The sequence below is a fragment of the Pholcus phalangioides genome, unplaced genomic scaffold, assembly GCF_987345545.1.
Source record: "Pholcus phalangioides strain wild (caught in Gottingen) unplaced genomic scaffold, Ppha-v1.0 ptg000012l_1, whole genome shotgun sequence".
NCBI lineage: Eukaryota > Metazoa > Arthropoda > Arachnida > Araneae > Pholcidae > Pholcus > Pholcus phalangioides.
The window spans coordinates 13,957,100-13,972,486 of NW_028301605.1; the positions used below are offsets into that span (position 1 = coordinate 13,957,100).

The 15,387-nt window shown below is 37.2% G+C and overlaps 1 protein-coding gene across 1 annotated transcript in view; it reads right to left on the reverse strand.

Moving 5' to 3' along the window:
• Positions 1 to 15,387, reverse strand: part of LOC149079624 (poly(A)-specific ribonuclease PARN-like) — a 101,734-nt gene that overhangs the window by 39,733 nt on the left and 46,614 nt on the right. Inside the window, exons 2-3 of the mRNA XM_089240434.1 lie at positions 13,944 to 14,027; positions 13,766 to 13,827 (exon numbers count right to left, since the gene is read on the reverse strand). Of these exons, the coding sequence (XP_089096560.1) occupies positions 13,766 to 13,827; positions 13,944 to 14,027 (146 nt within the window). The remainder of the gene's footprint in view (positions 1 to 13,765; positions 13,828 to 13,943; positions 14,028 to 15,387) is intronic.

Genomic DNA, 15,387 nt, shown 5'->3' on the forward strand with positions numbered 1-15,387 from the left:
TATATATAGAGCATTTTTCACAAAACAAAAATTTTATTTGTAATCATTTCTTCGTTAAAACTATGTGTCCAAAAACTTTAGGAGAGCTAGTGAATCTATGCAAATTTGAAACGCCTAATCATGAAGTAATGCTTGAAATCAATTAATGCAGTAAGATAAAATAATGTGAGAGGAAAAATCTTCTGTTTATAAGGCGCTAATATATATTTATACATATATTGGAAAAAGTACAATTTATCTTTTAGATCAGTGGTTCCCAACCAGGGGTACGCGAAAAGAAAACGGTAATGGCGGTCATCCATCTAAAAAAGAACAAAATAATTAAAAAACATAAAAAATAACTTTTAAAAGTAGGTAGAGGTTTTTACTAATATTGCCAGTTGTTATATATTGGCCTTTCCTATCAATAAAATCTTCTATAACAGGGGTTGTGTCCGCTGGAAGATTCGGTCTTTCCTCCTCCCGTCCCCAGCCTATGATCGGGATTCGTGAACTCCATCCTCTCGATTCACTTTTCTTCAGTGTTTTAGATTTCATTGTTGACACATGCCTGGCTGTGCATAAAAGCGAAGAATTAATTCGTGTTGTGTTTAACTTTTGTTGTGGACGTTTGTAATAAGGCGTGTGCATGTTATTCGCACAATTTCCCACGTCAACTTTTCTACCAAGCACCTACTACTCATGCGATTTGAGCTATGGATCAGTGGCTAAAAATTAGATCTGCGCGGAAGTCGACCGAAACACCAAAATGAAATACCGAGCACCTGTAAACCTGAAAACAATTTGAATCTTCCAAATGTGATTCTACCAAAGCTATCGAAACCTCCTACTACATTAGCTATCGTATTGCGAGACGGGGAGAAAAATCACACTATTGGTAAAAATATGATGTCAGATGCATGTTTGCAGAGGAAAGTGCTCTTATAATGAGTTTAATGTCTCCGTCAAATAATAGGGTGTCTCGAAGAATACAGGACATGTCAGACGATGTTGAGAGCACAGTTATAAGTCACGTCAAAGGTTGTGAATTTTTTTTTCTATCCAAATCGACGAAAGTATCGACGTTTTGCGCAATATTCTGTGCTACTTGTAATTACTAAACTAAGCACTTGAAAGAGAATTCGAAGTAAATCTTTTTATTTGTCACCCATTGAAGGGATCGTACGACTGTTAAAGACTTATTTGAAACAATTAATCATTATTTCGTTGAAAAAGAATTCAATGGTCAAAATGCATTTAGCTCACAACAGATGGAGGAAAATCCACGGAAAGTTGCTTCTCAGGCCGTCGTCCACGCGTGGCAGTCCCGTCTCAACGCCTCACAAAAATGAGATCTGAGAAAAACCACATGGCCTGGGGGCCCATGATGCTCTTAAGACAGCCCTGGTTGTGGAAAGACATGGACATCCTTCACAACGCTTTGCTTTTTGTACACGGAAGTTACGTGGCTATCTCGGGGTTAAGTCCTGAGGTTGCTGTTTGAAATTTGGAACGAGGTAACCCTTTTTTTTTATAGGAAGTGTTTAAAACACTTCACGATTTCTTGTCACAAGCTGAGCTAAATTTAACAGTCGGCCACTTGGGATGGATTAAAATCCTCGTTTGAAAAATATTTTTCAGAGCCGGAAATGGGTGATCGGTGGGCATCTAATCCTTTCAAAGAAGACTATTTTGAACCGGCTTTTGATTGTCGATTCCAGAAAAGGAGAAATTGCTAGAGCTCGCATCAGATACGACCCCTCTGAACATCCTCTTCAATGACGGGATGGTGAACCTAGTCAGTTTTTGGGCTTGCCGCGGTGACGAATACGTTGAACTTTCTAGAAAAGCTGTAATATTTTTGTTGCCGTTTGTTAGCACAGAGCTTGTTGAATGGGCGTTTTCTTCATATAACTTTTACATGAAAAATGAATATAGAAGCAAATTGAACGCAGCTCCGGCTTTGAGTTTGTATTTATCCTCTTTTGAGCTTAATTTTTTAAAACTTAATACAGTCCCAAACATCACAATTTTTTTCCCAATTTTTGTGTTAATTTGTTTTTGCTTACTTGAAAAATAAAAAAAGCTAAATAATGAAAAAATAGATAATGTAATTTAATTCAACACGTACCTTTTTTTTGGTGAAACAGATTGGGGGGGGGGATTCGGGGTTGGGGTACGCGGAAAGGAACCGAGCCAGCTGGGGGTACGCGGACTGAAAAAGGTTGGGAACCACTGTTCTAGATTAGAATATGTTTAAAGAGCATGAATTTTCACAATTTACAAAATAAGATTACTTATGGCAACTGCTGAACCTAAATGGCAATTTCGGAGATTGAAAGGATATCAGTTAGGCTTAGGCTTACAACAAAAATTATTGATGTTAATGTTGCGTTGATAGAGCATTATTATTTTTGTGCTGCATAAATGTACAGAGAATAAGAAAAATAATTTTATAAATTAAAAAAACCTAGATCACACACACCCGTATTTATGATGCAATTTCAACTACAGAGGGCCCTGGGCAAGGCAGAAATCGGTGGGATTGCCCCGCCTTCAACTGAAGTAACAAGTATTTAGTTGGTCAGTAAATGTTTAAATTTTGGAAGCCCCCAAAATTATAAGGAGCATGGCAAATGCCAACCCCTTTCCTATGTGAAAATCAGGCCTTGCCCATATCATAATACAATGTAAAACCATATTAGCACCCCCAGACAAGCAACTACTGGCATATTTTTCATGATAATTCTATCCACCCGCGTTAGGTATGGCAACCCATATCAAACCGCTGTTATGATACAGTAATCATTTTTTCCACTAAAATTTGACAGAGAAAACTATATGTTTACATAATTATTGTTATAGTTTTTTCTCTGGAATTTCTATATGCAATTTTTTTTCTCTCATTACAGGGATCCAATCCAATACAGCTGCGATATATAGACATGTATCATACGTATAATATTGTCGTATATGCATAGACCCCCCCCCCCCACCCGGAGCTAAAGTCTGGTGCTTCTCATTCATTCATTATCATTTTCGAGCTTTATTGGACACCTACGGTTCCATCGTAAGTAAGCGGTTCTGTATTGTTGACATTCTGATTCTGTGTTGTAGGATTATGACGGTGCCTTTCGAAGTTTTCCTGTATAGGTGGTGTTCGAGTTGACCGGCCACAAAATTTGTTTTATTCAGGTTCCGCGAAGTACTTCTATTTTCTCAACACCATAAGTCCCAAGGGCATGCATGGGAGGCTTGGTCAATTGTCCTGAAATATTCAGTATTTAGATAATGTATATATATAATGGTTCATATATAGATAATGGTTTTTCCTAAAATTCTTTGAAATCTGGATAGGTGTTGTAATATATCTACTACTTAATACCATTTATAGATGGCAGCACCGTCCTACCTTGTAAGATGGTGATTGTAATAAAGAAGGGCAGTCAGGCTCTGGATGCCATGTTAACTGGTTGTTGCAATCTATGTTCATCGCTATAGTTAGTGGACCAAACAGTAAATAGCCGAGCATCAATATATAACAGGTGTAAACGAACCGAAAAGCTATTCCGACCTGGCGTGAGCCATATGTTATCAGAAATAGTTATAAATAAGCTATGAAAAAGTGAAATTGAAAGAGAATATAATTAAGAAGATTGTGTAACTCCCCGGTTCTTTAATATTTTTCCCCTAGTAACCATTGAGTGGATGACAACAATGAAAGAGACAAGGTTTTGATTAAACTATAAACATTTATTCAATTATATATTAAACTATTAATGTAACATTTTATCAACAATTATCACAGTTAGGCTTTTCTCTTACAACGAAACAATAAAAGGGATCGGTCTCACTGCCATGTCCAGGTTTTCACATGTTAGTTCACATCGTCCGATAGACACTCCAAGGTGTCTACCTCACAGCCAAAGACTCCCCGGCACCAGCTTCAGACGGGTTTGGTGTCTTCAAACACACGTTGAGGTCACAGGTCAGCCGCTGTGCATGGAACTGGAGGTGAAAGTCCACGGGTTGCCGGTCTGGCCACAAACCAATCCACCGGTAACGGGATCACGACGATGTTGAATCCTCACATGAAGTCAAGTGATGAGACGGGCGAGGTGCGCAAGGCACACTTCTACAATTTTAACTTCATTGTATTTGAGAGACGATCTAGCTCACACCTCAACAGGGCATGGTGTCTTAGTGATTAAGACTAACCGGAAGTAGTAGAATCGTTCGTAAGTCGTAGTGAATCACATCTCTATCTGGTTTTTATATAGTAGCATTCCCATAATGCTCTACGATAGAACCAATCACAAGATTGAAAGTGCGACATTGAGCTTGTATCTAATTTACATAATTTCATGAGAGAAAAGGAAATATTGTAAACATTATAATATTGAATCTGGCAACCAAACATAACAAGATGGTGGCCGATCAGCGGACACACGATCCCGCCGGTCGATCCCGGAGACAAAATATATAAACAATGACTAGAATAAGGACGATTTCCACGGGGGCCTCAATCGGTAACGTTACAATTGAAACTTCGAAATCGAAGAATATAATAAAAAATCTGATAACAAATAGGGAAGCCTAACCCCATACCTCCTCGTTTTCGCGTCGGGCGACCTAGCGTCGGCAAACGGGGAGGTTGGCATAGTCGGAACAACAGTTCACCCGACGAAACTGTAAATATGTCAGACGCAGGAGGTAGTATGAGCAGTGAGGTCTCTGCTTATTGCTGTTATTTGAGTTCTGGACTCAGTCAGGAAATTGAAAGAGCGAATTCAATCCCTGGGTCATATATCCAAAGTGACAAAGGATGCTATGAAAGGAAAGATAGATGAAATATTGGTCGAATTTCGAAAAGTGGCAAAAAGCTATGATGAACAGACTAACGAGATAAGGGAATTGCGGAAAGTACGTACCCCTTTGATCCAGCAAGTAAACGACCTGAAAGAATTTGAGACAAGTGGTCAATTGCAGAAGTCAGATTTGGAAGAAAGTTTTCAGAAACAAACAGAACAGCAGATTAAGATGAAAAGTCAGATTATAGACCTAGAGAATACTCTAAAAGAGGAATCTAGGAAAAAAAGTGACATGAAAATAGAATATGAAAAACAAATTACAGATTTAGAGAATATTTTAAAAGTGGAATTTGGGAAAAAAAGATATGAAAGTAGAACATGAAAGACAAATTACAGAACTAGAGATTCTTCTTTAAGAAAGAGGTAGAGAGATTAGTGAAATACGAAATCAGTTGGGTGAGAGCAAAATACAGGTACTTCATATTGAAATTGACTATGTTAGTAAAGAACAATATAATAAAGTTATACAGGAACATAATGAGGAGAAGGAACAAATGAGGCTAAATTTTGAGACCAACCTGGATAAGATGAAAAAAGCTATAGACTTAGCGAAAGTTGATAATGAAACTAAAATGCTATTAGAAAGAGAAGAAAATTTAAGGACAAGAAATGAGTTTAAAAAAAAAAATAAATAAAAAAAAAAGAAGTTAAGGAGTTATTAAAAAAGGTTGATGAGCTGACACACTTGAAGGAAGTAAAGGACCTGTATTTAGAAGAAATTCATATAAGGAGAGAAATGACAGAAAGATTAGAGGAATCTTTGGAAAAATCCGTGAGGGAAGAAATTGGACAGTTCACTAATAATGGGGTAGAAAGCCAAGAAATAGATTTGGCTGAACATTATAGTAGAAAGTTAACAACACAGCATGCTATTGAAGAACTCCTATGTATGGGAGAAATAGGTGATAAAGGAATAGAAATGATAAAGAAAATTAGACAAGGAATAGATGATATACTTATGTTGGTATTTAAGAAAATAGGAGAAATGCTGAGGATTGTAAGAGATAAAGACTTTAGAATGCAGAGGGAAAGTAGTTCAAAAATAATAGAAGAAAGCAAGGATAAGCAAACAGAGGAACAGTCTAAAGAAGACATTCCAATAACTGGATAGGGGGGGAAAAGATAAGAGAAATATAATTCGAATAAAAACTTTGGAGCAAACAGAAGACATAATTCAAGCTCTGAAAAAGGATGTTAATCCTGTTAGGGATAAAATTAATATGAGAGATCATTGGATCACCAAGCAAGGAGTAGTGATGGTGGAAGTTGAGAGTATAACCAGGATCATGGGTGCAAGTGCCCCTCATCCATTTCGGAGCAGCAAATTTCATTTTTGGAACAGAAATTTTGAAAATGGAGCAGAACTAAACATGAACTATATCTGATATTATATCATGAACTATATAATCAATATAAGGAGTAATTTTTCTGTGAAATGCCAAAATTTTTGCCAAAAATGGTTGGAACAAATAATTCTAAATAAATTTCCTTCACAAATTAAAATCCATTTAAATTTTTTCTGAATTATCTTATGGTGAATTATCTTTTGGTGATACAATGTTAAGCAACATCCCAGCAATACGAGGGGAGTAATGTACCATCCCAGCAATGCACGAGAGGGAGTGCGAAAAACAAGAAAGGATGCAAACGTTTCATTCTCTCCAACATGTTTTGGAAAGGTATGACATTTACATATAATAGGTATCTCATAGAAGTTATGTAAAATGAGCATGCTCCTATTACAAACTCCTTCCTCTGACTATTGTTAAGAGCATGCCCTTCCCCCAGTAGTAACGGACCGTGCGGCCATATTGGGCACCGCTCGAGGAGGGGTGCCAAATGGAGTTGAAAGGGTGAAAAAAGGTTTGTCGACCAAAAAAATGTGGTCAGTAGCGCCAAAAAAAGGTTCTGCATGGGTAGAGATTTTTTTCCCCTCGAGTCGGCCCTGCTCGAAAAATCCGGATTTTCGCGATGTGAAATTGTTACGATAACCACACGACCGCATAGTGGCTAGATGACAAAACTATGAATATTTTTTTTTTTTGCTGGAGTTTTTTTACAGATCCTATTTTTTCCCAACGATCTCCGAAAGATTTCGGTGATTTAAACGAGTAAACTTTTTCGATGTTTGCCGTCTTTGAACGCAGGTTGGCAGCCGCGAAAATACCGTTATTTTCAGTATATAACCTATAACCAGCAGGAGAAAAAACGGTCTCCGAAATCGGAAAATTTGGCATATTTATTCAGGGACGTTGATAGCCCGCCGGTTATACCAATAACAGTACAGGACTTTATACTTCAAGGTAGTAGAACTACTTTCCGAAGTCACGAGATAACACGATTGTGGTAGATGGCGGGAAGTGAAAAAAAAAAAGTTTCTCCCGCCCCCGTATCTTTTTCCGTGTCTCGGAAAGAACATGCTCCTTTTTCCTAAATTAAGTGTATTTGACGTACTACATTGTGGTTCGCGGAGGTAGTGCTAATGCAAACATGAATTGGCGCAAATGCGCAGGGATTGGGCAGTTTGGCGCACCGTGCAGCAAGAGAACCGGTTTGGCGCAATTGGCGCAGCTCTTGCACCCCTGCAGGATATAGTAAAAATGCAGGAACGGCTGGGTCAAAACGATTTAAGTGAGAGATATAAAGTTGACCAAATACAAGGAAGAGATCCAAAAATTATAATATATTCAGTGGATAAGGACGTTAAAGAAGAATTGTTGGAAGCTGTAAAAAATAAAATAAGAGAAATAGACCAAGGACAAATATGTATAGTATTTAAGTATGACTTAAGAAGAGGAATGAATTGGATATATTACAAGTAAACAGTGATGCATTTAAGAAAATTATGTATAAGCCCACCATATTTTGTGGATGGAAGAGCTACAGAGTAAAAGAATTCCTTAAGCCTTTGCAATGTTTCAATTGTTGGAGATTCGGCCATATGGCCAAAACATGTAAAAGGGACAGTACATGTAAAAACTGTGGTGAACTGGGACATTTAAAGACCGACTGGTAAAGGAAGTGAAATGTGGTAATTGTGAAGAATTTAATAGACCGAAAAGAACTAAATGAAGAGCTACAGTTCACTGACGTACTGAAGTGCGAGTAAGTTATATCAAAGAGAAATTGATAAACTTAGAGAAAGAACGAATTATTGTTAATTTGAATAGTGTGAATAATATAATGTTGTCATCCCCACAAAACTATTAAACTGTGGATTAGAAATGTGTAAATAGTGAACTAAATTATTTTGTTTTTAAAATGAGTGCAAGTTGTACTTTGTTTTAATAAAATATAAAATTTGTTCCAGTCACGGGGTGGAGTGGGAGCCCAAGTCAGGGATAAATTAAACTAAATTAAGCAAATTAAATTTTAACTAATTATTTTGTTTTGACACTCGTGCGAGTGGTCCCAGCCCAATTTCTCTCCTACTGGGCTGGGTTTATTCGCAACGTCCGACCATCAGAATTAGCGCATGCCCTTAGGGGCAAGACACGTAAACTTATGAGCTACACGCGTTTGGAAGACCTAGGCAGGGGTTCTTGAAACTTTTGCCACTCGCGGCCTCTTTGGCCTTGTCATCTTTATTAATCCGTTGCTCATAAGAATAGCCTAAAAAGAGCCATTTCAAAGCACTGCAGGGGTACACATTGTCCGTACAACGGACAAAGTCGTCGCGACGTTCCAGGTGTCAATCCGTAGCAGAAGCGACGTATACATTCGGGAACCTCTATTTTTGGGGCACAGATTAAAAGGGGGGGAGGGGATTTTCAGAACATTTCTGATTTACTAACTTCTGAAAAATAATCGTTTAAGCTGTTTTTTAACAGCCATAAGTTACTCCAGCGGTTCAGAGGGGGGGGGGGGGCTACAAGGAATTTTATTGAAATTGGCTGCCCCTACACGAACTTGCTACCCCGGTCCGCTTAACCCCCGTACATACGGCACCAGGGCACGACCACCTAAGTTATATAGGAGGTCGTGACCAGGGCCGCACATAGGAAGGAGCAGGCGGTACGAAATGTGTGCTTGCCCCGGCTGAACAAGGATGCAGTTGTGGCCCTGCACCTCACTATGTGTGTGTAAGGTTTAACGGTATGTACAGTGTCGCAGCTAAATACTTTCTTAGCTGCTGCAAGCACACTCTTGGCCAAGGTTTCTGGAATATATACTGGAATATATTATCTGGACTCTTGGCGTCCCCGTGTAGGAAGCGGCTAGAAGGAGTGGTGAAAGGGAGAAATTCGACGCAGCGCCTTCTACTTCAGCGCCCCGGACAACAGACCCAATCTCCCTAGTTGCGGATCTTTGTGGATATATGAATCAAAAGCTGCTTAAAAAGCAACGGTAGGTGTGAAAATTGGATGTAGAAAATCTGAGAGTCTGAAATTGTCTTAGATCTTACCCGCATACAGCGTTTTGTCGTGACGGGTTTTTTTCATTGCAAAAGCACACAAACGAGCACATTCACACACGATACAAAGATAAATAAAAAAAAGAGTAATTAAACCAAAACACTCACAATGCAGCTTCTAGGGACGTACAGTCGAATCCCGTTATAAGGAACTCCAAGAGACCGTACCAATCACTTCGTTATAACGAATTTACGTTATAAAGGAATTCCAGGGTTTTGTAATGTTCCTATGTTAATTTATCTGAGAAATTAACATAGGAACATTAAACTCGTTCGTTAAAACGAGATTTCTGCTATAACGGTATTCGTTAAAGCGGGATTCGACTATTTCCTTCCCGTTTATACATATTATTTTAATGAATTTTTCAAAAATTTGACATGTGGAATTTGCAAGTATAAAAACTTATTCCTTGATATGTCTATTTTTACGACTGATAATTTCTTATGAATTTGTTACAAATGGTCGGGCCCCTGGTAATTTATGCTTTTTGGGTGAGGCAGTTTTTAGTTTTTTTTGCTAAAACGTTATAAGCGGGATCCAATGCATTTTATTCAAGTATTTTCAAATATATATTTCGGTTTTTACGGCGTAATCACGTTATTTTATGAATGCCACTATAACCGAGTTTTACTGTATGCTCGTGTAAGAAAGCCAAAAAAGAAAATACTAGTTAGAAAAATTTAGTTTTTTCTTTATTGGTTTCTTTTTAATTGGTTATCCGTGCAAGAGCGCCAAACAAAGAATTAGTTTATGAAATGGAATCTCACCATTCCGTTTTCTGAATTTGTCTCTTCCCCATTTTTCTGGCAACCTGAGAAGAGCAGTTCCTTTGTCCAGCGCCTCCGAAATGCGATCACCCTACTCGTCAAACAACTTGATAGACAATGGGAGACTTGATAGACAACTTGATAGACAGCAAACCCGCGTTCACCCGCCTCGCTGATCTGGGCGTTCAAACATTTCCAATAGATAACCGAAGATTTGCAACCGCCACCAAAAATGTAGATTTGGACGGGTGGTCGCGGGTAAAAAAATCGCTAGCGGGTTGTCTGTGCGCGTACAGAAAAACCTATAGATGGTCGCTACCCCCCCAATCGCACCCGCTAGCAACCGCCTCGCAGTCAGTTCCCGGCCTTAAGCTCGATGGTAAAATCATGGGCGGTGATACGGAGGGACCCCCCCCCCCCCTCCCAGCGTCAAAGGTAGAGTCGACTGATCTAATGTATAAATGTATATATGAATTGACATCATCGTGCCCCCCCCCCCCCCAGACTTCCAAGTCTGTCTTCTCCTATGGGTAACCGACCGCAAGAGCCAGCTATATACCTGTATATAGGGGTTCTAGCCAGGGCAGGTTTCTACAGCACGTGCATAGTGAAAACGCTGATTAGTAAAAAAAAACCGTAATTTAAGATTTTTAACCAGTCAGCGTTTTCACGCTGCACCTTTAAATATTAACCCGGCAAGAGTTCGGAAAGTGAGCGGTGATCCCTGGCTGAAACGAAAGACATGATTCGGGATTATCGTCAATTTGGCGGATTTTATCGAGATAATTATGCCACGTTAGTTATGGCAAACCATCAAACCGCTGTTCACAATGCGCTAATCATTTTTCTTTTTACCAAAAGTCGGCACAGAAAACTATAAGCACGTTGAAAACATGTGTTTTCAGAAATAATAGTCTTCAAACTGAAACAAGAGATAAATTGAAAAAAAATTCAATTACATATTTCTCACAAAATGTAACTGAGAAGGACATTTCATAAAAAATACTCGCCTCTTTTTTCGCTGAACAAATCTGACTAGTGAATTAATTTACAATGCTAATTGATTTAGAAGGACGTTCTCAAGTGATGGCTACATCCACAGAGTAATAATACTATAGAGTGCGCGCGAGGGGTTACAATGTGAAGCAAAGATCCGGAGTCACGTGACTCCGGTCGAAAGGCTGGTCAGGGAATCTCGCTGGCAATGCTTTCCTTATGGCTACTCGTATGACGATCTACACGCGCTGTCTTATTTTTGATTAGAATGGCCAACACTTGCGCAGCTTTCGGATGTTCTGAGCGGTTTAGGAAAGGGGGACCAGTATCCTTTCACAAGGGAATACTTTTTTGCTTATTCCCCTTCTTATAAATTAAAAATTGGAATATTAAATTGACGATGCAATGGATTTCTGACGTAATCTCAGTTTTTAACGACTCCATTTTGGATTTAATTCAATTAAAGTTCCAAGTTTTGGTAAAATTCAAATGTCATGAATCATTATTAAATGTTTTAATAGAATTTTTGGCAATAAATGATTGAAATTGTGAGTTTTATGAAGTTTTAACTGAAATATACGTCTCCGCAAGATTTGGCGAGATTTGGCGAGCTAGTGAGTTCATTCGACTTTTGCTCAACTTGGAAGAAAATATGCTTTTCAGGAGGAGAAATTTATGAAAAATATTCTATTTAAATAGAATGTGAGGAAAACTCCCCCCCCCCCTCTAGACAATTGCAGTTTTGCATAAAAGTGCATAACAACCTCTAAAAATATTATTCACACCTGAGATAAAACTATTACAGAAAAGAAATTTTTTTATTCATTAATTTATGTTTGTTGTATGTGAAATTGCCGCTTCAAACAAGAAAATTAATTATTCAATTGATTTTTTGAGTCAATATCTGTACTAAGACCTGAAGTCATATATTGTGTACCTCAGATGTTATCTTGAAAAAGAATCATTCTAAAAACGATTTAATACCTTAAATTAAGATTAACATATGCATACTTTTGGAGCGAAGAGATTACATATGTCATGTATATATATATACATATATATATGACATATATATATATACATATATATATGACATATATATACATATATATATGACATATATATATGTCACATATATATATATATGTGACATGTGTAAATATTATATTATATATATGAAATATTATATCCTAAAATATTATATATATATATATATATATATATATATACACACTTTAAATTATTACATATATATACTCTACATGGAATTTTAATTCTTATAATTTAGAGAAATTGATGATGAGATTCTGAAATTTTCTTGAGTAAAATCTATTTTAATCCTGAAATATTATGTAAGTGTTTACAGTTTTGTGTGATGAGGTTATAAAAGGTTTTTCAGGAATGTCAGAAATGAAACTTTTTCTTATTGTTTGAATATTATTTCATGACTGAATATGGTATGAGTGCGAATGTGTTACATTACATAACATAATATGATGCATTATAATTAATTATACATTAATTATGAGTATATAGAGTAATTGTAATGTTCTGGAAAGATATATTTTTGTTTTAATAACCCCTCGTATAAATAAATTTTCGAAATTAAAAGCGACAAAGTGAATGAAGAGAATATTTAAAAATATAAATGAATTAGGCTTTACAACATATACGTTGTTCCGTTTTCCAATATTTGTTTATTTTATAGAATTTATTTTTTCAAATCTGATACTCCCTAAATATTTCACATAAAAATGAGTGAAATTCATTGAAAAAATGAAGGAAAGTTTTCATCAACTTGATCGAATTGAGTCAAATTTCGTTACAGCAACATCCTAGCTTCTGCGAAAACGCGCCAAATGTAATAGCGCAGAACCTGTTCTTTCCCCGACAATACTGCTCATCTTTTCTTCACGTTCGACAAGTTTTATGAATAGCGTGCGCGGTCTATTTATATCTTAAGTCTATGGCTACATCCTTCTTAGCTTTTTCAACACAAAATTTGATGAGTGGCAACTGATGTTGAAGGATTTGAATCAATATTTTCCAAATGTCTCAAATGGAGAAAAAAGCTGGGGAAAGTTTTCATTTGGCTATAAACTATTAATATTTAAAAAAAAAAATTTAAAATTATGTAAACGATGAAATATGAAAGTTTAATCGCCCTCTAAAAATATGTATTAATTTTTTTTTTCAGATAGAAAGTTATCATTTTAAAATTTGAAAAATGGGGTCAGCAAGGAGGACATTCCCCTCAACAAGTGAAGATTTGTTCAAGCAAATTTAAAAAAAAAATCTATTGGTGAAAAAGGTATGGAGTGGAAACTTGCCAGAAACAAGGAATATAAAAAGAAAGTGATAAGAAAAAAAAAATTCTGCACCAAATATATTAAATGTAAATTGCTGGGACACAATTTAGGTCAATTTCATGAGACCAGGGCCGCAACTAGGGGGGAGCAGGCGGGTCTAGTGCCCCGGGCGCTGAACCAGAAGGGGCGCCGCCGAATTCACCCTTTAACTGCTGCTTCTACGTTACAAGGGATGCCGGCTTGCCGCGGGGGACAAAATATCTAGTTGCGGCCCTGCATGAGACTGACCCTTATACGTGTGTGTGTGGTCCAGAAACCATTTTACACAAGATACACTTGGGATGGGAACCATATAGCGGATGTCCCATCAATGAACCACAAGGTTTGTAGGAGAATCTCCAAAATAATTTTTTTAAATATTCTCTCACCTCCTTTATGCTTAGATATCGCTCTGAGCACACTTGACATTGCAAGTTCTTTGGTACCGACACTGCAAAAGAAATATGAAAGACTATATATATATATATATATATTTCGTTTGGGGTGAAGTAGAAAAAAAAATATATATATGTATATATAATTAAGAGATATACATATAATACCTACCCACACCACTGAATTCGGTATCTATCGCAACGAAGTCGGAATTTTGGATTGCTTGAAGAATCACTGGCAACTTCTCTCCGAAATCTGTAAAACAAAAATAAAAATTCCCATTACTCATGTTATGAATAATTAAAAATTATTTGGGAGAAACTAAATTTCGAAGTTTATTGACGAAAAATGAAAGCATTTTTTAATGAATCAGTAAATGGTAGCTGGGTCCAGCTTCGCGAGCTGTTATTATCGTCTTCTCGATACACGTGAACCGCATTTGATTAAGTCAGAAACAAAAGTGGTAACACTTTTTTAGTAAATATTAATAAATGACACTGAAAAGATTGATAAAAAAGTTTTTACGGGTTTCAGATCGAATCGAACACATAACCTTCGGTACATGAACCTCGTTCCATAACCATTACTCCAAGGGTGGACGTCGGGGTCCAGAACAATTAAATGTATCTATTGCTAAACGTCGCCAGCAAAAATTTCGCCAGGAGTGATGTAATGGTTCATCACTCATTTCGGCCAATCACGATGCGCTAAATTTCTACAATGTAGCTAGAAATGTAGGGATTGTTTATAAGCGCCCCGGGTGGCAAAATTTAGGGGACGGCAATTTTAGTCGGGAACAAAGAGCACCATTGTAAAATTATTGAAATTTATAGTTGTGAGAGCGGAAAAATATTGTTTGGCACGGGCGACAAAATTCCAAGATACGAGCCGGGTCCCGGGCACCTCCAGCTATGAATTTTCTAACGAATGAATGCATGTTGAATAGTGTGAGGTGGAAATACGAAGATTATTTCTTAGAATTAATTAGAAATATTTGTTGTGTGTGTGTCATTATCTTGTGCTGCCATCTAGCTTCCGAATCCAGAAAGACTTGCCACCAAGAACTACAAGACACCAAGCAGTAGCAAGCTGGGCGTGCTTTCAGTGAGGGCGCGAAAATGTGTTGGTCATCTGTTGGTTTTCATGTTTTTGCTCGATCAAATTCCATATTGAGTGGATATGCAAATGTAAGTACCGCGTCGGATGACGTAGTGAGATTGTATAAAAAAGATTATGTGAACTCCGATCAGATCGGTGGTGATGAAGACGGAGACCGATACGGGTATGTCGATTGATAAGGTTTTTGAGCTTAAGGATTTGAAATAAATAGATGTGTTAGTATGAAAAAATTCGTGTCTTTATTTGAATTGAATTTTTTTTTTAACAAGGTTATGGGCCAGAGCACCCAAATCCTAAAAGCTCTAGTTTAATCGTAAATGTTATAGCTAGCGAAGTTTTCCTAGATATTGATGAATTATGGCTGAAAGTTGCTCAGATCGATTTGTTTTTCCCAAGTTGAACGAGTTCAATTATTCAACATGGAAAATGGACATGAAAGTTATCCTGATGGATCGCAATTGTTGGGACTTTGTGATGGGCACAGCTCAAGAATATC